The sequence below is a fragment of the Meleagris gallopavo genome, chromosome 5, assembly GCF_905368555.1.
Source record: "Meleagris gallopavo chromosome 5, MGAL_WU_HG_1.1, whole genome shotgun sequence".
In the NCBI taxonomy this organism is placed as follows: Eukaryota; Metazoa; Chordata; class Aves; order Galliformes; family Phasianidae; genus Meleagris; species Meleagris gallopavo.
This window is the reverse complement of record NC_139408.1, coordinates 5,885,943-5,907,896: the sequence shown is the minus strand read 5'-3', so window position 1 is coordinate 5,907,896 and position 21,954 is coordinate 5,885,943. Positions and strand designations below refer to the sequence as shown.

General features: G+C 58.2%; 5 protein-coding genes across 11 annotated transcripts; 4 read left to right on the top strand and 1 right to left on the bottom strand.

Moving 5' to 3' along the window:
- Positions 1-11: 11 nt before the first annotated feature.
- Positions 12-9,633, top strand: FNBP4 (formin binding protein 4). Of its 2 annotated transcripts, XM_085226008.1 has the most exons (17): positions 12-227; positions 388-468; positions 552-688; positions 773-962; positions 1,045-1,195; positions 1,281-1,395; positions 1,504-1,842; positions 2,148-2,358; positions 4,014-4,132; positions 6,229-6,333; positions 6,606-6,739; positions 7,056-7,153; positions 7,704-7,882; positions 8,186-8,413; positions 8,519-9,040; positions 9,130-9,287; positions 9,454-9,633. In XM_085226008.1, exons 1-17 carry the CDS (start codon positions 98-100, stop codon positions 9,542-9,544), a joined length of 2,988 nt encoding a protein of 995 aa, XP_085082134.1. In that variant the 5' UTR covers positions 12-97; the 3' UTR covers positions 9,545-9,633. The 2 variants fall into 2 exon arrangements, with proteins under 2 accessions (XP_085082134.1, XP_085082135.1); XM_085226009.1 differs by lacking the exon at positions 7,056-7,153 and having other exon boundaries at positions 14-227; positions 8,103-8,413.
- A 163-nt stretch (positions 9,634-9,796) lies between these two features.
- AGBL2 (AGBL carboxypeptidase 2) lies at positions 9,797-13,414 on the top strand. 2 transcript variants are annotated; one of them, XM_085226036.1, is made up of 12 exons: positions 9,797-9,947; positions 10,035-10,098; positions 10,173-10,277; positions 10,373-10,591; positions 10,678-10,779; positions 10,856-11,006; positions 11,085-11,852; positions 11,970-12,081; positions 12,163-12,289; positions 12,407-12,504; positions 12,573-12,670; positions 12,744-13,414. In XM_085226036.1, exons 1-12 carry the CDS (start codon positions 9,918-9,920, stop codon positions 13,396-13,398), a joined length of 2,529 nt encoding a protein of 842 aa, XP_085082162.1. In that variant the 5' UTR covers positions 9,797-9,917; the 3' UTR covers positions 13,399-13,414. The 2 variants fall into 2 exon arrangements, with proteins under 2 accessions (XP_085082162.1, XP_085082161.1); XM_085226035.1 differs by having other exon boundaries at positions 9,798-9,947; positions 11,919-12,081.
- A 33-nt stretch (positions 13,415-13,447) lies between these two features.
- On the top strand, positions 13,448-16,290 carry MTCH2 (mitochondrial carrier 2). Of its 5 annotated transcripts, none has more exons than XM_085226068.1 (13): positions 13,462-13,769; positions 13,897-13,981; positions 14,059-14,165; positions 14,239-14,265; positions 14,334-14,387; positions 14,463-14,520; positions 14,618-14,681; positions 14,766-14,825; positions 15,291-15,384; positions 15,480-15,524; positions 15,599-15,666; positions 15,934-16,009; positions 16,097-16,290. In XM_085226068.1, the coding sequence occupies exons 1-13, from the start codon at positions 13,683-13,685 to the stop codon at positions 16,181-16,183; spliced, it is 912 nt and encodes a 303-aa protein (XP_085082194.1). In that variant the 5' UTR covers positions 13,462-13,682; the 3' UTR covers positions 16,184-16,290. The 5 variants fall into 5 exon arrangements, with proteins under 5 accessions (XP_085082197.1, XP_085082195.1, XP_085082196.1 ...); XM_003206147.5 differs by having other exon boundaries at positions 13,471-13,769; positions 14,630-14,681; XM_085226071.1 differs by lacking the exon at positions 15,599-15,666 and having other exon boundaries at positions 13,448-13,769.
- Positions 16,291-16,543: 253 nt separating this feature from the next.
- Positions 16,544-18,932, top strand: NUDT8 (nudix hydrolase 8). The gene is made up of 4 exons (XM_085226085.1): positions 16,544-17,084; positions 17,176-17,308; positions 18,366-18,443; positions 18,522-18,932. The coding sequence occupies exons 1-4, from the start codon at positions 16,864-16,866 to the stop codon at positions 18,765-18,767; spliced, it is 678 nt and encodes a 225-aa protein (XP_085082211.1). The 5' UTR covers positions 16,544-16,863; the 3' UTR covers positions 18,768-18,932.
- Position 18,933: 1 nt separating this feature from the next.
- Positions 18,934-21,719, bottom strand: NDUFV1 (NADH:ubiquinone oxidoreductase core subunit V1). The gene is made up of 10 exons (XM_010710815.4): positions 21,558-21,719; positions 21,404-21,486; positions 21,147-21,317; positions 20,359-20,542; positions 20,095-20,284; positions 19,804-20,016; positions 19,564-19,730; positions 19,409-19,490; positions 19,191-19,336; positions 18,934-19,116 (listed from the first exon to the last, which is right to left on the bottom strand). The coding sequence occupies exons 1-10, from the start codon at positions 21,615-21,617 to the stop codon at positions 19,033-19,035; spliced, it is 1,380 nt and encodes a 459-aa protein (XP_010709117.1). The 5' UTR covers positions 21,618-21,719; the 3' UTR covers positions 18,934-19,032.
- Positions 21,720-21,954: the final 235 nt, after the last annotated feature.

Here is a 21,954-nt window from a genome sequence, read left to right as displayed (position 1 = left end):
CGTGGCGCGAGGCGCCGTGGTGACGTCACACGGCGTGACGCACAGTGCCGTCGCCGCTCCCCTCCGCGCGGCCGTTTCCCTCCGCGCCGCCGCCGCCATGGGGAAGAAGTCCCGCAGCGCGCCGGGCCGCCGGCCCATCCTGCAGCTCTCCCCGCCGGGGCCGCGCCGCGAGGACGCGGGGCCCTCGGGGCAAGCGGCGGAAGGGACGGAGTCGGGTTCGGAGCCGGGTAAAGGAGGGGCCGCTTTGTTGGCGGGGCGAGGCCTGGCGCGGCCTCCGAGCGGGGCTGCGGTCGTGGGCCGGGGCGGCTCCCCCCGCCTTTCACCCCCCTGCCCTTCTCTCGTCGATTTCGGGGCCCTCGTCGGACTCGTTCCCTTTTCCTTCCGCAGATGAAGCCGAGGCGGTGCCGGAGCCGCCCCGCAGCGCTCCCAACCCGCCGCCTCCCGCGTCCGCCGCCGTCAAACCCACAGGTAGGGACCGTTCCTCCCCTCCGACGGCGCCGGGAGGGCTCGGATAGGCCTCCCTGCCCGACTGAGGGTACCCCCGCTGCCAGGTGGGCTGTGCCTGCTGGGCGCCTACGCCGACAGCGACGATGAAGAGGGGGAAGGCGCCGAAAAGCCGACACGCCCCGCCGGTGCCAACGGAAACAATTCGACAGATATCGACAGCACGCTGGCCAACTTCCTGGCGGTAAACGCGGAGCTTCCCGCCTTCCTTCTAGCACCGCGCCGTTTAGCTCTCCCTCACGCTCCCTGATTGTGCTTATTTTTCAAGGAGATTGATGCCATCACGGCCCCCCCGCAGCCAGCCGAGTCCACCCCCGCTGCCGCTGCCCCGCCTCCCACCCCGCCCCGCCCGGAGCCCAAGGAGTCTGGCACGGCCACGGGCATCACCGCCCCCAACGGCACGGATGCGGCCGTGGCCCCCGAGTGGCAGTATGACACGCAGTGCTCGCTGGCAGGAGGTGAGCACCGCATGGGATGACTTATACACAGTGTAGGGGTGTTGGTCCTGTGAGTGACCTGCTTGTCCTCATTCCCTGACAGTGGGAGAACTGGAGATGGGTGACTGGCAGGAGGTGTGGGATGAAAACACCGGCTGCTACTACTACTGGAACACGCAGAGCAATGAGGTGACTTGGGAGCTGCCGCAGTATTTGGCAGCCCAGGTGCAGGGCTTGCAGCACTACCAGGCCAGGTGAGAGCGCATCCAGGCTAGGAGAGAAAGAGGGAGAGAAGAGGCTGCATCTCTGTGCTGACCATTCACTTGTTTTCCTCCTCAGCTGTACGGCAGCGGGCACCAATGGGAGCTTTGCAGCAGCTGCTGAGTCCTTGGTACAGGAGAAAACAGGTCCAGTAAGTGCTGCCAGACCCGGGGCTAAGCGGGAGGTGAAGAAGGTGAGTTTGGGTAGCCAAGTAGCAAGCATTCTGCTCTGCTCTGCTCCTGAGCTCCCACTTGAGTCTGGGGGCGTATGGAGCCACTGACACAGCACTCAAACCCCACAGGAAGTAAATGAAGGAGTGCAGGCGCTCTCCAGCAGCGAAGAGGAGAAGAAAGGGGTGGCTGCGGCCCTCCTGGCACCACTTGTGCCAGATGTGGTGAAGGAGGAAGAGGAGCGCTGGAGGAGAAAGGTGATTTGCAAAGAGGAAGTTGAGCCGCCCCCAGAAGAGGAGGTGAAAACGGAGGAGATGTCAGCTGCATCTGAAGAGCCCAAGACGGGCAAGGATCCCCTGGAGGACACACTGCAGGAGGAGCTGTGCAGTGTAGTGCAGTCGGGGGAGAGCGGGGAGGAGGAGGAAGAGCAAGACACGCTTGAGCTGGAGATAGTGCTGGAGAGAAAGAAGGTAATTTGGTACAGAAAAATGAAAGAACAGCTAGCAATAAGTAAACCAGACATTAGTAGTAGCTGCTCCCTTCCCATTCTGAGTCTTTTGTGAGGGGTGCTGCTTGTGTCCTGTGCTGCTCATGGAGCTGGCAGCTGATAGTACAGCTTCACACAGATGCTTTGCTGGCAGTTCTAGAGCTGTTGCTTCCTGTTCGCTTCCCTTTATGCCACATTCTGATTAGAGTTGTTCTTGTTATATGTGTGACACATACTGGGGGCAGTTGGGATCCCTGAAGTGCTGCTCACCATCTCGTGTCTCCACAGGCAGAGCTGCGTGCTTTAGAGGAAGGAGATGGCAGCGTTTCAGGCTCCAGCCCGCTCTCTGATGGGAGCCAGTCAGCCTCGCAGGATGCAACCCGCAGACTGGCCTCAAAGCGGGGGAAATGGAAACTGTTTGCGGGAGCTGCCAGCCCTGATTCTGCTAGTCGAGGCTCCAGCAAAACGGGCCGGGAGAGCCCAGAGGCGGGAGAAGCAGGTAATTTGAAAGGCTCCCTTCGGAGGGAGGAGCGGGTGTTCGGAAATGCTGCAGCCCTCTCCTGCCAGGGCTTCTCCTCCCCGAAGATGGGGCTTGCCTGCGGTGTACGGTGGAGCCAGGAGGTGAGGTAGGTGACAGGGCAAAGGGGTGGCTGGCAATGGTGTCATGCACAGCCCAGCTGCCAGTGGGAGTTCTGGGGAGAAGCTGCTGCTCTGCCAAATCTTGTCCTTTAACCTATGAATAAAGTAATTAGGAGTGTGCTAACACTTAATGTGTTAGTAGAAAAGAGAATGCAAAAGCATAACTTCGGCTTCATGCCCTGCAGCTTTTGTCAGGATGTTATAAATACTAGCAGTGATATGTTAAGAGCTGTTACTTTACTTCTTAAGTTCTGTTTCTTCATCCCTGCATAACAGCAGCTACATTTCATGCAGCTCAGGTGCCCCCAAGAGCCATCTGCTCTGCATTTACTGTGTAGAAAATGTGAGACTGAGCCTTGCTGTGAGAAGCACCTCCTTCCTGCAAGAACTGTGCTGTGCAAGGTGCATTGAGTTCAATGCCTGAGCAGTAGTGGGGTTGCTCACACTCCCCTTAGCTCTCTATGTAGCAAGAAATTGCTGAGCCGTGGTCATTCTGAGACCTGTATTAGACAGGTGTTGCAGAGTATTGTATAAACTTGTAGCCTACTGGAGATGGTGTGCTCGTGGCTGTTAATGTTCTGCTACAGTTTGCACTCTGATGGAGGCTCCCCAGCACTTCCGGACCCTCCAGAGCAGATCTCCGTAACAGGCACCAGTTCTGTTGCTACATCTGGGGGAACAGCACAGAAACAGGTGTAGAAGCACCTCGAGCCTGTAGCAGGTTGTGTTCTGCTGAAGCAGGAATCAGTATGAGCCCAACTAGGGGCTGCTGTGACCCTGAGGTGTGATGGTCAGTGGTGGTGTTTGCCCTTGGAGAGAGGATTTGGCTGGAGGGTCTTTCCTCTTGCCTCACAGGTTCAGAGCAGATGGTGCCCAGAACCAACTCTCCTGCAGCGCTGCAGTTTTCCCACTTGGCGTCTAGGGAACAGGAAGCTGTTAGTTTAACCTGCACCCTGCTGCTGTGGGGTAGCAAAGGAAGCTAAACGCCAGGATGCACCGGGAGTGTGATTTTTTTTTTTTTTTTTTTTTTTTTTTTTTTTTAACACTGGTTCTGGTTGGATTTCTTTGCAAAACTTCTTCCCTGGCATGTGCACAGGTACTGAGTTGCTGCTGTCCTGTGATGTAGTCCAAATAAAACCTTATCATCTTGACAGCTTTTGGGAGCTCTGTGATCTGCTTTGATAATTGTCTCAATCTTCTACTGCCTGATATTTCTTTTTAATAAATAATTAAGTTGCAGGAGTTCAACGATGTCACTTGGCTGCTGGCGCTCAGCATTTCTTCTTTGTTCCTCTTCCTCATTGCTTGTGTTGTGGCAGCTGCCATTCACTGAGTTGTGTGTTTTTTCTAGAAGGATACTGACCACCTGACATACAGGGGCTGCAACCCTCTCTGCTTTTAATTTCAGCCTTTTCTTGTAGGAAAGAGGCCCCTGGCTTTGGCTCCCCAGTGTGGTATGAGGAGCATGGGCAGCACTGTGGCAAACAGGCTCACCTCTTGTTTTTTCTCCTGCAGCTGTGAGCATGGAAGCAGCTGATGGGCCTTCAGACAAAGAGACAGAGTCTGAGGAGCCCCAGGAAAAAGTCAAAGCACAAGCAACACCAAAAATAGAAGAGGAGGAGCAGGATCTAAAGGTATGGATCTGTGCAGATGTGTGATGTCTTCCATTGTACGGTCGGAATGGCAGCAGGTCCTGGGGTCCTGAAGAGGACACTGGGGCCAGCTCAACTTGTGGCAAACAGCTGTGCAGGCCAGCATCTCTGTAGCCTCATGCCCTGTTACCAGCAGAAGCCAGCAGCAAAGGCTTGAAAGAGCCTTTTCAAAAGAGAAAAAAAGGGGGATGGAGGCACAAAGAGTGACCCCCAGATCTTGCCACAAAAGAGAGAGCAAAGACTTTTGTCTTACATTGTCACTGTAATCGTCTTGAAGTGTTCTTTCTTATGTATCCCATCAGTTTCCAGGCTGAAGACTTCTTCTCCATAAGCACTCTGTGTCTGGAGGCTGCCATTGCTGGTCCTCCTGTCCCGTGCTTAGCTTTTATTTTATAAAGCAGTGATGGGCTGCTGGATGCTAACTGGGGATTCGTTGCTCTGATATTTTCCTTTCTGAGGCTCAGTCTATTTTTCTAAGCAGCCAAACAATTCCCAGAGCCCCTTCCTGGACGCGTTTAAGAAATGTGAACTTGTGGCACTGAGGGACGTGGTTAATGGGCTTGATGGGGATGGATTGATTGGTTGGACTTGATGATCTTTAGAGGTCTCATCCAACTTTAGTAATACTTTGATTCCTGAGTCATAATACTTAGACACAGAGCTTCAGACTCCTCTGATGATTATGCAGGAGGGCAGGGGGGATCTCCATATTTGTCCTCTGCAACCTGTTCCCTTTGTTCCTCAGTTGCTCGCTACTGGGATCTGCTTCGTTAGCAGGTTGCCCTCCTTTTGCCAAATTGTTTGTGAACGAGGAGTCATTGGCTTACAGTATAACCCCCTTGGAAAAGTTCTGCTGAGAAAACTCACAATTAACTCTGCCTAATTTAAACATTTTTACAGTTGAAAGGGCTTTAACATCCTCGTGCCACATTTAACCTCTGTCAGAAAAACTTCTAGCAGAGTTTTGAGGTGTGATGTGACGTTCTCTGCACAAAACTTCCTCCAGCATAGCATATACATGAGGCTTTTGTAGTTTTCTAATTTATGATAAAAAAAAAAACAAAGCCTGTGGCAAGGATTGTTCTCATTGGCTGCTGCGTCCCAGCCGGCTGCTGGAAGCCTGTTAAAGTATCACATTTGCTGTCACCTTTTCTTCTGGTGCTGGAGGTGCTCTGTGTGATGGACTGTGTGCCGTAGCGTGGTGATTTCACGTGCAGGATCCCTTTAGCGCTGTTGGAGGAATGCCAGCTCCTTGGGTAACTTGTTCCGTTCGCTTCGTCGGTTCGGGGTGCTTCTTTTCAGCCTGGTTTGTAGGAAATCCTGTGCTGCGGAGCCATCCCCTGATTTGGGATCTTCCTGCCTTCTCCATAGGGACTGCAATGTGGGAATTTGTTTCCCTGCCTTGGGCTCCTTTAGCATGGCTCATCAGCCTGGTCCTGTTGTTGGCTTTGGGAACTTTCCAAGGTCTCTTCTGAAGAACGATGGAAAATGAAATGGTTTCAGAGTCCTCCTTGAAACAATTGTGATGTCCCCTGGAGGCATCTCTGCTGCGCTCTTTGCTTCCCAGCTCAACCCTTGCCTTCAGATTGCTCCCCCGGGGCACATCCCTTCATAGAGCTTCCCATGGGGTGCTGGGGTTGAGCTGTGCTCACTGTGGGCTGGATTGTAATGTATATGCTGCCTCAGCTCAGGAGTAAATCTAGAGCTGGTGCCTTTCTTGGCACCCTCTGGAAAGCAGCAATTTACAAAGGCTGAAAAACGCATCCTGCCCCATTTCCTTTGGGAAGCACTTAAAGTATTTGATTATTTAGCAATCTGTTTGCTCTGCTGTGACGCCAGGGCCTTTGGCTGATTTGGAGCCGGGAGCTGCGACTAGGAGTAGGGAATGGTTCCCAGGAAGCAGTAGAGGCTGCGGGAGGGAGCGGGCTGGGTGGAGGGGAGCGACCAGCACAGGAGCAGAGCATGCTTCCTCATCGTGGGACTGCAGTAGGACCCCAGGGACGTCCCGGAGTAGGCACAGCAGCTCGGCAACAGTGCCCAAGCGTGGCTGCTGACTCTTCCCCCTTTCTCCCTGGCAGTTTCAGATCGGAGAGCTCGCAAACACTCTGACTAGTAAATTGGAGTTCCTGGGCATCAACAGACAATCTATCTCCAACTTCCACATGTTGCTGTTGCAGACAGAGGTAACCGAGCCTTCGCCCCTCGCTCCGGCCTTCCGTCTCCAAGCGGATCCCGCTGTGCGCCGCTCGAGCGCTGCGCGAAGCTCGTGGCTCCGGCGCCGCAGGGCCCATCCTCGGTGGGGTGCGAGCATGGCTTTGCGCAGAGGCGGGCTCCTCCTCCCGGCCCCCCCGAGTCCTATGCCATAAGGGAGCTTCTCCCAGACCTCGAGTCCCGTCCCTGGGGCTGCTGGCAGCCCCTTCCTCAACGGCTTCCCCCCCGGTTCTTGCCCCTCTAGACCCGCATTGCAGACTGGCGAGAAGGTGCTCTCAATGGAAACTACCTCAAACGCAAACTTCAAGATGCAGCCGAACAGCTAAAACAATACGAAATAAACGCCACCCCTAAAGGCTGGTCCTGCCACTGGGACAGGTACGCCCTCTTCTACCTTTCTCACCTTTCATCTCTGACATCTCAGACATGATTTGTGACCATCACCACCTGACGACGCGGCGCCGTCCCTCTCGGAGACTCCATTAGCAGTGCTGGGCAGGCAGAGCAACTCGCGGCACTTTCAGAGTTTGAGCCGGCCGCCAAATGGGAGAAATGCAGAGCGAGCGCTCAGTGCTTTGAGACGGAGCCGATCCACTGTTTGGACAGAGCTGGTGGCACTCTCATGAGTGTAAAGCGCTGCTGCGTTGGGCGGGCCTGGGGGGTCGCGCATGCGAGAGCTCTGTGAACTTTGCAGGATCTCTGGATCACCTCTTCTGACCAACAGCTCTGACAAAGGACAAACTTCAACTCATCGCCGGAATGAAGAACAAGATTTCTGTCTCCTGCCAGCAGGTCAGACCCAAACATTTCTTTGTCTATTTGGCTTTCTCAATTAATTTTCCTTTATTTGAAATCTTTGCTCTTTTGTTTTTCAGCTCCCAGATCTGCTCCCTCTCTCTAGCATTCACTGTATGTTTGACACCAAGAGTATCATAAAAGCGACCTCCACGCACCGCGGGGTTGGGGGGCAGCCGCTTCTCACTGGGCTGTTCCCTGGTGCCCCTTCTTGGAGGGGCAACTTTAAGCCGAGGTGGCGGCTCAAAGTCCCGGTGCTAGTGCGACGTGGCTCTGCTGCACACTGGCCCGCTCTCAGCCCTCCCCTCCCTCGGAGCAGGGGGCTCGGGGCAGTGCTCACGGAGCCAGCGGGGCCGCTAGCTTGGAACAAGCTGGCTTGGGCCTCTCCTGCCTCTATCCTCAAAGTTGTTTGTCGTGTTTGGGAGCAGCAGCCCAGCTGCAGAGGGTCTTCCCTGCGAGAGCACACTGCTGTCGTGGGCAGGCCTGCCTTGGCGTGTCGCTGTGTGGGAAGGGAATGTAAAGCTTCGTTTTCTTTCTTGTGATTTAGGGAGCATAGGCGCTATTTCTATGTTAACGAGCACTCAGGAGAGTCGCAGTGGGAGTTCCCCGACGGAGAGGATGAAGACGAAGGACAGCAGAGTGCCGACAGAAAAGCTGACGATCCTCCCAAACCACCTCCCAAAGAGAAAGGAGAGCATCCCACCGATGCCACTGAGAGTTCAACAGGTATGGTGTGGGGATAGGAAGAGGAGGGGGGATTTTGGTGTGGCACTCCCAGCCCTGGGAGCGGGTCCCCGTCCATGCAGTGGTGGCGGTAGCTTTAGGTGAGCTTCCCTGTTCGGCGGCAGGGCCTTGGAAAGAGGCAGCACGCACCCGTGCTGGCAGCGGAGCGGCAGCGTGGTCAGTAGCCTGGGTTTTCAAGCCTGTGTCACTATGTATTCTTCAGGCTCCCTTTGTAAAGAATCCTTCTCAGGCCAAGTCCCTGCTACGTCTCTCATGCCGCTCACTCCATTTTGGACTCTGCTTCAGTCCTCTGTCCCGGTCCTCCAACCTCCCTTGCCTTTGGAAATGCCTCCGCCACCTCCGCCTCCACCTGACTCACCACCGCCGCCGCCGCCCCCACCACCTCCTGGAGAAGACGGCGAGATCCAGGAAGTGGAGATGGAAGACGAGGGGGGCGAGGAGCCGCCTGCCCCGGGGACGGAGGAAGATGCTCTGCTCAAGCCTCTCCCGCGCCCAGCTGTCGGCAGGAACCAGGTGAGCAAAGCTAGGCCTTGCTTGGTGTCTCCAGCTAGGAAGCCACAATCCCATCGGACTGTATAAGTGCTGTCTGAGTTCTCAGCCCAGTGCTTTCCATTGCAGGGCGCTGCTGAACCCAGCCCTGCCCTGCTACTTTCTGCCAAGCCCCAGAAACGGAAAGCTACAGAGATGAACCCGGAGCTGATGCAGCGAACGGCCACCATCGGCAGCTGCCCTGTTATCTACAGCCAGCCCTTGATGGCCGCTAGCAAGTACCAGCCTTCGCCTGTGCCCCTCACCTCCCTGAGGCCACGCCAGCGCCTGCAGGGTGACATGCAGAGCCGTGCCAACCTCCGCCTGCCGCCAGGACATGCTGTCCCCCAGCCGTCCAGCATGGCCATACAGCCCGGCTACTTGGGTGTGACAGCACCCGCTGCACCATCTGTCATGAGCTACTCTGAGTGCGCCGTGCCTGCTGGCCTTGCTGCTGTGCCACCAGCCCCGGCACGCGGCTCCCTGCCTGCCACCAGCACTGCTGAGCATCCACCTCCCCCACCTCCACCCCCGACACCTCCACCTCCCACACCCAAAGCACCACCGCCGCCAGATAAACCTGAAAAGCCAAGGAAGGGGAGGAAGGAGAAGGTAGGAGGATGCTCCTGGGCTGTTATGTTGCTTGTGTGTCTGCTGTCTTGATGATGTGCCTAACTGCAGCCCGTTTAATTCCTTTGCAGAGCAAGAAGGGCAAAACAAAGATGCCATCACTGGTGAAGAAGTGGCAGAGCATCCAGCGGGAACTCGATGAGGAGGAGAACTCCAGCTCCAGTGAGGAGGACCGGGAGACAACGGCGCAGAGGCGCATTGAAGAGTGGAAGCAGCAACAGCTGCTCAGGTATGGACACAGGAGCTTTGTCACGGAGCACTGCTGTCAAGAGCCATCTTCTCATCCTCCTTAGAGGCAGGGAGTGTGATCTGGAGTCTCTGGCTGGGGAAGAGAGTGGTGGAGAGAGTGTCCCTTTGCACCGCATGAGTGCTGATACCCTACTTTGTCCCTGCAGTGGCATGGCGGAGAGGAACGCCAACTTCGAAGCGCTGCCAGAGGACTGGAGAGCACGGCTGAAGCGGAGGAAAACTGCATCTAGCACATGAAGCATACATGCGGCGCTGTTTTTTACAATTGTACAGTTTGGAGCCCTTTATGACTCAACTGTTGTCCAATAAATTGTAGCAGTTTGGGATGTGCTGTCTGCTTGAATTGCAAGGGGGACATTTGGGGTTCACGTGGTTGGGGTGACACTGTGGGCTGGGGCTGGAGTGTCATCTGCAGTATGGAACTGAGGGCCCTGCCATGGCACTGCTCCCCTTGGTGTTCACCCGGGCACAGTGAACAACAGTCCCTCTGGCTCCTTTCCCAGCTCCACTCTGGGACCGCCCCATCCTTCCCCACTGCCAACGGTCACTGAGCAACCGCGTCTGGGAACAGGAGAAGGGGACAGGAGAGGGTTGAGTGCCTCTCGAAGCCATGTGGCTCCTGAGGCACCCCGCTGCCCAGGTTGGGGGCTGCCAGGGGGGTTGGGAGGAGGACTGGTGGCTGCCAGCCCTGGGAGTGAGCAAGGCCTGATGGCACCGTTCTGCCTAGGCTGTCCCTGAGCCCTACGACAGCTTCATGCATGGCCACCTGTGCTACTATGGCTACTTCCAAGGTGAGCTGCATGTCACCTTCTTGTGCCTCGGGCTGTGGGACCCCCTGGTTGGATTTCAGCAACTCTCTCCAAAGGCCAGAAGACAGACAGACAGCAGAGCTCCATGTCTCCATGGGGACACACCGAATGCCACTGTACTGACTCCGGCACCCAGCAGGGCGTGAGGAAGGACCCAAACTGTGAGTAAAACCTCCAGCACCAGGCTACAGCACTCCTGGTGGGGTGACAGGTGCTTTGGGGTTGACACCAGGAGTGTTGTCTCCAACCTTTCCAGCCCATGCTGTCTGTTCTCTACTGGAACTGCACCATGGGGCTGGGAGGTCCCCAGCCCGTTCTGCAGCCCCCAGGGCCCCGCAGTTGGTCCCCTTGCAGGGCTATGGGTCACTCAGGGAGCCACGGGCTCTCTTTGCCCTTCCCTCGGCACGAGGACCCCTTCCTGCTCCCCGGTGGCCCATTGAATGTGAGGTCATCAAGGAGACCATCAAGCACATTGGTGAGGTAGCACTCTGCCTTTTCCTATCCTTGACCCCACGGCCAACCACTGTGATGATAATGGGGTGTGTCTCCATCCCTCTCCAGAGTGGATCCCCCCTGAACCAGAACCCTTCTGCCAGCCCACAGACCACCACTGGCTACCAAGGGGTGAGCAGCAGGGCACCGTTGTCTACCAGCTCAGCCCAGGTAGTACCCAAGAGTGCTGCTCACCCCCTCCTCATCCCTGTGCTATTGCTGGGGTGCTGAGCCCAGCTGTTCCCAGTGCCCTCAGGCTCCTGCTTCACCCGTGCTCGGGCTGGGGGGGCCCCAGGCCCCCTTTCCTCACCGGCAGCCATCCTGGAGGACTTGCAGGACAACACACTGCTATTTGAGTCACGCTTTGAGTGTGGCAACCTCCAGAAAGCAGTCAAGGTGTAAGAGTGGTGATGCGGATGGGCAATGGGACACAGTGGCATGCCCAGGTGCCAAAGTGTGGTCCTTCTGCCCACCAGGGGCCCCTATGAGTATGTGCTGACACTGCGGCCAGACCTGTACACCACCAAGCACACCCAGTGGTTCTACTTCCGTGTGCAAAACACACGGAAAGACACCATCTACTGTTTCACCATTGCCAACCTGGCAAAGCCTAAGAGCCTCTATGGCAAGGGCATGTGCCCACTGTTCTACTCACAGAAGGATGCCCAGAGCCATGGCATTGGCTGGCGCCGCATCGGCAACAACATCCGCTACTACCGAGGGAACAGCGGGGGGGAGCCGGCTGCCTTCTGCCTGTCCTGGAGCACCTGCTTTCCCCATGACAGTGACATGTGCTACTTTGCCCACTCCTACCCTTACACCTACTCAGACCTGCAGCGGTACCTGCAGACAGTGATGGGTGATCCAGCACGCTCACAGTACTGTGTGGTGCGGACACTGTGCCACAGCCTGGCCGGTAACATCGTCTACATGCTCACCATCACTGCGCCATCCAGCGGTGCAGCCAAGCGGGCGGTGGTGCTGAGTGCCCGCGTACACCCTGGGGAAAGCGGTGGCTCCTGGGCCATGCAGGGTTTCCTTGATTTCATCCTCAGTGCTGCTCCTGATGCTCAGCTCCTGCGCCAGCTCTTTGTCTTCAAGGTGGTGCCCATGCTCAACCCCGATGGGGTGGTGGTGGGTAACTCCCGCTGCTCTCTGGCTGGCCGTGATCCCAATCGAGCCTACAGGACTGGATCTCGGGGCTCTTTTCCGGCCATCTGGCACCTGCGGGCCATGGTGGAGAGGTGAGGCCAGCGGTGCACGGGCAGCCAGTGGGGTGTTGGCTGCTGTATTCTGACAGGTACCTGCAGGCTCTTGGTGGAACGGGAGGTGGTGCTGTATTGTGATTTCCACGGGCACAGCCGCAAGAACAACGTCTTCATGTATGGCTGCGATGGTAGTCGGGATGGCTCTGAGACACGGTTGCAGGAGCGCATCTTCCCACTGATGCTAAGCAAAAACGCACCTGACAAGGTGGGCTTGGCATCTGATGATCTGCATTGGGCAGCATCATGGTGACATTGGTTGCTGTCATGGTAATCCACGGGGCTGCAGTTCTCCTTCTCCAGCTGCAAATTCAAGGTGCAGAAGAGCAAGGAGGGAACGGGCAGGGTGGTCATGTGGCGAATGGGCATTGCCAACAGCTACACCTTAGAGGCGGCCTTTGGTGGCTCCACGCTGGGTGAGGGACAGTGCTAGAGATGGAATCACTCAGAAACACAATTCCAGCCCTAAGGACAGGCTCTGGGGCCTGGTGAGGGATGCAGCCACTTATTTTGTTGTTCTATCTTCCCCTCAGATGGGAGGAACTCACACTTCACAGTGGAGGACCTCAAATCATTGGGCTACTACCTCTGCGACACGCTGCTAGACTTCTGTGACCCCAATCCAGCCAAGGTATGTGGGTGACTGCAGCCAGCAGCAGCCCCACAAGCAGTGACAATGACACTGGCTCCATCACACAGTTCCAGCAGTGCCTGGCGGAGGTGGATGCGTTGCTGCGGCCACGTCTGGGCTCCGGTCAGAGCTGGAGTGACATCGCCACCTCACAGCTGGAGTCCAGGTGCGTCCTGGTGGTGCCATCTGTGGGACCAGTGACTGTGGCAGTGGCTGGAGTTGTCTTTTCCCTCACACAGCACCAGCGGCTCCGATAGCTCTGTGTCTGATGGGTCCCTGGAGAGGAGGGAGAGCCCCTGGGGACAGAAGGGACAAGGTGCCAGGGTGGCACTTGGCCAGTTGCAGCTGAGGAGGAGAAAGCAGTTACGGAGCCACAGAGCGAGGAATGCCATGTACAGGCCCAATGGCACCCAAAGGAGTCATGGTGGTGACCCGGTGAGAGTGGCTCAGTGTGGTTCTGCCTGCCACAGTGGGACTCGGAGTGCCTGCAGCCCCACTTCTGTGCCCCAGCAGACACAGTCGTGGTCCCCTATGCCCCCATCTGTCCTTGTCCCCACACGAAGAGGCTGTGGGGCAGCGGAGGAGTTGCACGGAGCTGTCCCCGCTGCACACACAGCAGTATGCCACCACCACACCGCTATGAGAGCCACATGGATGGAGGGGTATGTGACAACCACAGGGCACTGCTGGGCACCACAGAGTGCCATTGCTGCCACCACCACCATCACCACCACGACCACCAGCACAGGCACTGCTTCTTCACGGGAAGGCAGAGTGAGGCCTTCCTCACGGGGCACCAGAATGGGGCTGTCCCTGCGCGTGGCCGCTGCTGCTGGCTGCGGGAGGCGGCCCGGCCTCACAGCAGTGCGCTGCTCCGCCTGCACTCGCCATTAAAGGCAGCTTTATTGTGGCTGTGCCGTGTTTGTGTCGCACCGTGTCCCACGGGGGGAGACGGGCTCCCGAGGGCCAGCTGCCATAGTGTCTCTTCAGGCCCCGTCGCCATGGCGACAGCTCGGGCCTGCAGTCCTCGACGCTGCATCTCAGGCCACATGGGTGGTGCAGGCCGCGTTGCCATGGCGACCAGACCGGAAGTGGACTAAGAGCGCGCCGGAAGTCGCAGCAAGGCGGAAGCGGAAGCGGTGGAGGTGTCCTTTGGGCCGTGGCGCCGGAGCGGCAGCATGGCGGACGAGGCTTTGCAGGTGCTTCTGGGCTCGGGGCTGACCGTGCTCTCGCAGCCTCTCATGTACGTGAAGGTGCTGGTGCAGGTAAGGGGGTGCCGGGGGCGGCGGTGCTCGGCTGTGGCATAGCGCAGCGGTATGGGGGACTTCGAGGGATGGCACAGAGAGTGGGTCTGAGAGGGCCGTGGGGACCGTCCGTGATCTCGCGCCGCAGGTGGGATACGAACCGCTGCCGCCCACCCTGGGCAGAAACATCTTTGGCCGCCAGGTCTACCAACTTCCAGGCCTCTTTGCCTACGGTGAGTTCCACAGCGCAGCCCCGTCTGGGTGCTGTGGGCACATGGTGGGGCTCTGACGCTGCCCGTCTCTCCTCTAGCCAAGCATATCGTGAAAGTGGATGGTAGAGCAGGGCTTTTCAAGGGCCTCACCCCCCGTCTCTGCTCCAGCGCCATTGGCACCGTGGTGCATGGTAAAGTGCTGCAGGTACTGTGCCCCCTGTGTGCCTTCGTTTGCAGCTGCTGGTGGGTCACTCCTGACCGTGTGCTTCTCTCCACAGCGGTACCAGGAGGCTGAGAAGGCTGAGGTACGTGCGGGCTTTTAGGATGAGGTGTGTATTTCAAGGGCTTGCCTCATGCTTTTGTCTCTCTTCAGCCAGGAGCAAGCAAGAAAGAGCCTGTGTCCTCACTGGAGCAGGTGCTGAAGGAGGTGAGAGGAAGGAGGGTGCTACAGGGTTCCCCCCTACCCTCTCTCCCTGCCTCTTACAGCTCTTCTCTCCTCCAGACTTCCCGAGAGATGGTCGCTCGCTCTGCTGCCACCCTCATCACCCACCCTTTCCACGGTATGTACCCCTGCAGTTGTCTGTAACCACAACTCTGGCTCTGTGGGCATTATGGTGACAGCCTCAGTGCCATCCCACTGTGCCACGCTGATCTCAGCTCTGCCCACAGTGATCACCCTGCGATGTATGGTGCAGTTCATCGGCAGGGAGACCAAGTACAGGTACGGGGACAGCCACAGGGTGCCATGTCCCCATGGCCCTGGTTGGTGTGACCAGTGTGCTCTCTCCTCTTCTTCCTGTCGCAGCGGAACACTAAGCGCCTTCGCAACGATTTACCGAGAAGAAGGCATCCTGGGGTTCTTTGCGTGAGTGCTGTGGGTTGGGGGCAGTGGGGGTCTTTCCACTAAACCCACAGACCTTGGGCATTGCTTCTTGCTTTGTTTTCCCATTTTCTTGCTCACCATTCTTCATAGTGCTTTTTAGTACGTGGTACCGAAAAGATGTACTCCTTGGGCAAGCTAATGGCTTGTAATCACAGTGCCTGCCCCGTGTTCATAGAACTACTGAATGGTTGGGTTGGAAAGGGACCATAACGCCCCCCAGCTGCCCAGGGACCCATTCAGGCTGGCCTTGGGCACCTGTAGAGATGGGGCACCCACATCTTCCTTGTGTAATCTGTTGTGTGGCTGTTTGGTGCCTGGGGAACAATAAAACCATCTTTGAGCCACCCATTATTTCCTGAGTATCCACATTTCTGAGGCTATGAGCTCTTCCATTGAGTGAAGATCTGCTGTCTCCTGTTCCTAAACCCTCTGCCTTTTCCCTTCCAGTGGCCTTGTTCCCCGGCTCCTCGGAGACATCCTCTCACTCTGGCTCTGCAACATGCTGGCCTACCTCATCAACACATACGCACTGGAGAACGGGGTATGGGCTCTGTGCCAGGCTGGACGTGATCACAGTTTCAGGGGATGCTCAGGTCCCTGCTTCGGGTGGGCCTCACAGTGCCTTCCTCCCCCCAGGTCTCTATGACAGAGATGAAGAGCTACTCGCAGGCAGTCACTGGGGTGAGTACAACCCACAGGCATGTGTTGGCATGCTCATGGTGTTTTCCACTGAGCAGCCCTGCTCTGCCTTGCAGTTTTTCGCCAGCATGCTGACGTACCCCTTCGTGCTGGTCTCCAATCTGATGGCTGTCAATAACTGCGGGTGAGCGCACTGCCACCACCACCTCCCTCGTCTCCCACACTCGCCGTGTGTGTGTGTATCCACGTGAGATGTTCCCAAAGGAAGCTCCCAAAGGGCAGGAATGGTTTCCAACCCCCCAGGGCTGAGCAGTTGCATCCGTGGGGAGGTGCGGGGTGGGAGCTGGAGCCGCAGCAGTGTTACAGTTGGAGCTCAGCCCCGTGCAGGGCTGGGGAATGATGGGTTCTATGTCGCCCCTGGGTGGAAATAACACTGTGCTCTCCTTACCAGACTAGCTGGGGGCCTGCTCCCCTATGCACCCACCTACTCCTCCTGGCTGGACTGCTGGAGCCAGCTGCACAAGGAAGTAAGCGCCACGATGCTCTGCCACTATGGGGCTGCTATGGGACCAAAGCCCTGAATGACCCCCGGGCTGATACTTGTTCTGTTGCAGGGCAACATGAGCCGAGGGAACAGCCTGTTTTTCCGCAAGGTGCCCGCAGGAAAGCGATATGTGTGGGATGAGAGGAGGTTCCGCTGAAGGCGGGAGCAGAGCTGTAAACCCGTGCTAGTCTCTACTGAGAAAGAATTATGAGTGGTGATTTCTATACTTTTTTTTTTTAATCATTTAATTTTGAGCGATGAAAATATCTGTGTGAGAGTTTCTATTGTGGGGCTGTGGGCTTTTTTTGGGGGGACAACCCCGCCCTGCCCTGCCCTGCCCTGCTTCGCTGATCTCCAGCATTCCAAGGAGGCTTGCACACACTGTGCCAAGGTTGTGGGGCAGGAGTGTTCAGGTGTGTACCAACAATCCTAATGTGTTCAAGCACACATTAGGATTGTTGGTAGGGCTGCATGCCCAGCAGGGTTGCTGCAGTTCTCATATCCCATTTGTACATCCTGCAGCAGCGTATCACACCTGCTGATCAGGTTGCACACCCGGGTTGGGAGGTATAGTCCCAGTGATCAAGCTGCACACCCAGTGCCAGGGTTGCACCCCTGCTGGCAGTGTTACACCCCCGGTGTTCGGGCTGCACGTCTGGCTATGGGATTGTGTACCCAGGGGGAGTGCAGCACGCCCAGCTGTAAGGTTGTACACTTCGTGACCGCATTGCTCGCCTAGCTGGGGCACCGCACGCGCCATAATCACGTCGCACAGCCGCTGGGAGCGCTGCAGCCCCGGAGGGGCGGTCCCTCCCTCCGCCCCGGAGCGGCGCAGCCATGCGTGTGGGCAGCTTGGCGCGGCGGGTGCCGCACCGCGTGACGCTGTGCGGGGGCACGGAGCAGCGGTGCCGGCGGCTGCTGGCGGAAGGGGCGGCGGGGGGAGGCGCGGAGGCGGGGGCGGCCGTGCTGGTGCCGCTGTGCTCTGTGCGGGGCCGCCCCGCGCTGCTCTATACGCTGCGCTGCAGCCGTCTGCGCGGGCCCTACGGCGGCGATGTGAGGTAGCGAGGGGGGAGAATGGAGGGGGGGGGGTCATGGAGTGGGGGTCCCCCCTACCGGCCCTGCCGCAGCGCCGCCCCCCCCCCGTTACAGCTTTCCCGGGGGGAAACGGGAGGCGGCGGACGGCGGAGCGGAGGGCACCGCGCTGCGAGAGGCGCGGGAAGAGCTGGGGCTGAACCTGCGGGAGGAGAGCGTCTGGGGGCGGCTGCGAGGGCTGCCCGAGAGGGTACGGAGCGGGAACACAAAGGGGGATAGAACGACGGCAATGGGACATGGGGACAGAATGGGGATCAAGGGGCACGGGGACAGAGGGAATAGCGCAGAGACACGGGGACGGAACGGGGACATGGGACAAAACAGGGACGTGGAGACAGCACAGGGACATTGGGGGCGTGGACAGAACGAAGGGTGGGGACAGTGCATAGGGGCAGAATGGGGACAGAGTCAGTGCGGTGACACTGAGGACAGAATGGGGATGTGGGGATAAATTGGGGACATGGGAACTGCAATGGAGCATGGGACGTTGGGTACAGAATGGTGGCATAATATACAGAAGGGCATTGTGGACTGAATAGAGATGTGGGGACAGAATGGTGATGAGGACAACGCTGGGATGTGGGGAATATTCGGAAAAACACAGAGATGGCAAAGGAACATGGGGACAGAACAGGCACGTGGGATGTGTCTGTGCTAGAGAGCGTTTTGATGTTGAGCTCGGGGCTGGCAGTAATAAGTTGGGAACAGCGACAGTCCCCGTGTCTATCACTGTCAACAGGGTGATATCGGGAACAGCACAGGGACACAGGTGGTGTGGTGGGGTTACAAGCACTTATGGGGACGTGACAGAGACATGGGGATCGGGGGACACAGGGCTGGGAGATGGGTGGGGTAATTGGGAAGAAAGTGTAAAAGTGCACTGGGGACACCTCTGGCTGGGAAATGGAACAGAAGTGACTGGGGCCGAGGTGACAGGGACACTGGGGACACAGTGGAGACGTGGTGAGATTGGTAAAGTTGGTGAGGATACAGGGATGGAGTGTCTGGGGACAGGGACACTGGGGGTCAGGGAGGTGAGACAGTAGGGACTGGGAACAGGGTGACAGGATGGGGTCAGCGGGGCAGTGGAGACACATGGATGAGCATAGGGTGGCTGGGGATAGGGCAGCAGGGACATGGTGGGCAGAGGCTGAGGGCTTGGAATAAGACGTGGGGATCGGGAAGTGAGGTGGCTGCAGCACAGTGGCGTTTGTCACCCTGTCTTTCTGCCACATGCTCCCTGCCAGCACGGGATGCTTGTGGTCCCTGTGGTGGCCAACCTGGGACCCCTGGAGGACCTGACACTGTCCCCAAACCCTGACGAGGTGGGTGACCCCCTACCCTTTGTCCCCTTCCCCGCTGCCACCCACGTGCGTCCCCCAACCCTCTTCCTGCCTCTGCAGGTGGCAGAGGTCTTCACACTGCCTCTAGAGCACCTCCTGCAGGAAGAAAACCAGGGCTACACCCATTTCCGCACTGCCGGTCGCTATGGCTACACTCTGCCTGTCTTCCTCAACGGCCCCCACCGCATCTGGGGGCTGACAGCCATCATCACTGAGCTGACGCTGGAGCTGCTGGCGCCCGACTTGTATTGCAGAAAGACCCACGTGCCTGGCCGTGGCATCACTGCTCCCCAAAAAAAGGCTTGAGTTGCATATTTGAAGGAGCCAAGGCTCTGAGGGTGAGGGGTTTTGGGCCGGAAGGTTTTGAAGTGGAGGGTGGCATGGTTTCACCACTGTCCCCTTCTCTGTGCCACTGCACCCATGGTTGATGTTTCACGCTGTGATTTTAGTAAAAAGCCATGTTTCAAGCCACTTCAGTTACAGCAGTGTTTATTAAGGAGCCCCAAGAGTGGGCGAGAACCCACTGGGAGCAGCGAAGCGTGGTGCCACTGCTGCCACCACCCCGACCTCCTCATGCTGAGGCCGCTTGTGCTTTGGCCTCTCCAAAGCGCCGCATCCTGTCCTCCAGCTCCGGCCGAAAGTGGCGGATGAGGCCCTGGGTTGAGCAAACAAAGTGGAGTCAGTGACGCTGAGAGCTAAGCCCCTGCCATCCCAAAGCCCTGCACTCACCTGCACGGGCCATGCGGCACCATCACCCAGTGCACAGATAGTGTGGCCCTCAATCTGCTTGCTGATCTCCCACAGTGCATCGATCTCAGCTGTCTGTGCGTCTCCCCGCACGAAGCGTGCCATCACCTTGTTCATCCAGTCAACACCTGTAGGGACAGGGACACGGTGACAGGCCCTGTGACTCAGTAATAGACCCTGTAGCACAGCCCCACGCTTACCTTCCCGGCATGGGGTGCACTGCCCACAGCTTTCATGCTTGTAGAACTCGATGAGACGAGCGATCGCTTTGACAATATCAGTCTGAGGAGGAAAGGGACAATCAGGGGACGCTCATTCATGGGAGGGGGCAGCCTGGGGAGGGCTCACCCTGTACCGATTTATCCATGACAATGACGGCAGCCGTGCCAAGCCCACTCTGCGCCTGCACCAGGGAATCAAAGTCCATCAGCACAGTCTCACACACTGACTTTGGGAGCAGCGGGGTGGAGGAACCACCCGGGATGACAGCCAGCAGGTTGTCCCAGCCACCACGGACACCCCCTGCCAAAAAAGAGGGGACACACTGAGCCAGGCCCGGCAGGACCATCCCGTTGGGTTTGAGCATGGTGCTTACCAGCATGCTTCTCAATGAGTTCCTTCAATGGCACTGACATCTCCTCCTCCACTGTGCAGGGGTGGTTGACGTGGCCAGAGATGTTGAAAAGCTTTGTCCCGGAGTTGCGCTCGCGCCCAAAGCCAGCAAACCAGGCACCACCACGCCGGCAGATGGTGGGGGCCACAGCCACCGTCTCCACATTGGCCACCGTGGTGGGACAGCCAAAGACTCCTGTAGGGAATCAGAGCTGTGAGTGGTGCTGGAGGGAATTAGGGGAGTGGAGATGAGCAGAAGGGCTCCAGGACGTACCCACGTCAGCTGGAAAGGGCGGCTTGAGGCGCGGCTTCCCCTGCTTGCCCTCAATGGACTCGATGAGTGCTGTCTCCTCACCACAGATGTACGCCCCGGCACCCCTCACCACGAAGACATCAAAGGCATAGTCAGAACCACAGGCATTCTTCCCCAGAAGCCCAGCCTCATATGCTTCCCTGATGGCAACCTGCACAGGAGACAACAGGCAGATAGCAGGAGGGGATGTCCCCATGTGTGTTCCACTGCGTCCGTGGCACCCACCTGCAGGTTGGAGGCCTCATTGTAGAACTCGCCGCGGATGTAGATGTAGGCAGCACGGGCACCCATGGCACGGCCAGCCACCAGGCAGCCCTCCACCAGCTTGTGTGGGTCGTGCCGCATGATCTCACGGTCCTTGCAGGTGCCTGGTTCCCCCTCATCTGCGTTCACTACCAGGTACTTGGGTCTGACCGAATGCAGTGTCAGTATCAGCATCCTGTCTCATCTCCCAGCTCCATATCTCCATGTTCCTGGTGTTCCCTCTGTTCCATCTCCCCACTGCCCCATCTCTGTCCCCACTATGTTCCTGGTGTCCCTAAGTAATCCCATCCCCTCTCAGCCCCCTCCCAACTTCCCTCTCTTCTCAGCACTCTGATTACTTTGCCACTCCTTTGCCTGTACCCCCACCCTATCTATGCCTGTACACCCTGCACCCCAATGTCACTTTGTTCCCAATCACCCCAGCCCCATCTCCTAGTCATATGATGTCCCCTGTAATCCCTGCTCTTGTGTCCCCAGAGCCCCCTGTCGCCACTGTCTGCTGTTCTATCTCCCAACTCTGTGTCCCCACTGTCCCTTTCTTCCCTAGACACACCTTTCCTATCTCCCAAGCTGTGTCCCCTGCTCCCCACATCCCTGTTCCCAAGCAGTCCTGTCAGCCCTCAGCCCCTTCCCTCCCTGACCCTCCAGCGTCCCTGTCACTGCATCTCCAATCACCCCAGCCCCTCAGCCCCATCCTCTCTGCATTCTCCACATCCTTGCCCTGCCCACCCCTTCTCCTCAGCGCCTACCTGCCATCAGGCGGCTTGTTCATGAAGCTCCACTTGAGGCCGGTGGGGAAGCCGGCCCCCCCGCGGCCCCTCAGCCCCGAGGCTTTGATCTCACCCAGGATCCAGTCGACGCCCTTCAGCAGGATCTCCTTCGTCTTGTACCAGTCACCCCGCCGCAGCGCTCCCTGCAGCCTGCGGGCACGGCACGGCGGCTGTGAGCACCCACACCCCCCCGCAACCCCTTTTCCTCTCCCACGCTCCTGGTTCCCGCTGCCCACCTCCACTCGTGCCGCCCATAGAGGTTGGTGAAGATGCGGTCCTCATCCTTCAGAGAGCCGAACTGCGTCTTTTTCGGCGCTGTCTGCGGGGAAGGGAGGAGCTCAGCCCGACCCCGGGCTCGGAACCGGGCTGAGCGGTCGGTTCAGCACTCACCGAGAAGCCGGCGGCGGCGGCGGGGAGGCGGCGCAGGGCCCTCAGCTGCCAGGCGGCCATGGCGCTCCGCCGCCACCTTCAGGCGCCCCCCGCTGCGTCGCTCGGATGTGGCGTCATCAGAGAGCGCCGCGGCGCGCTGTGATGACGTCACCGAAGCCGGCCGTGGATCAGGGGGCGGGAAGGCGGTGGTGGGGTTCGCAGCGCGCTCTGGTGTCTGTGGATGCTGCGACTCTCCCGTAGCCAACCCCGCACTCCAAGGTCACTGCTCCGTGCTCGGGGACCCCTGCAGCCCTCGCCCCGGCTCTGGGCCCCCTGTTCTCCCGCCCCCGGACCCCGCAGCGCTCCCACGGCGGGCCCCCACGATCTCGTTGTCCGGTGTCAATGTCTCGGCTCGTGT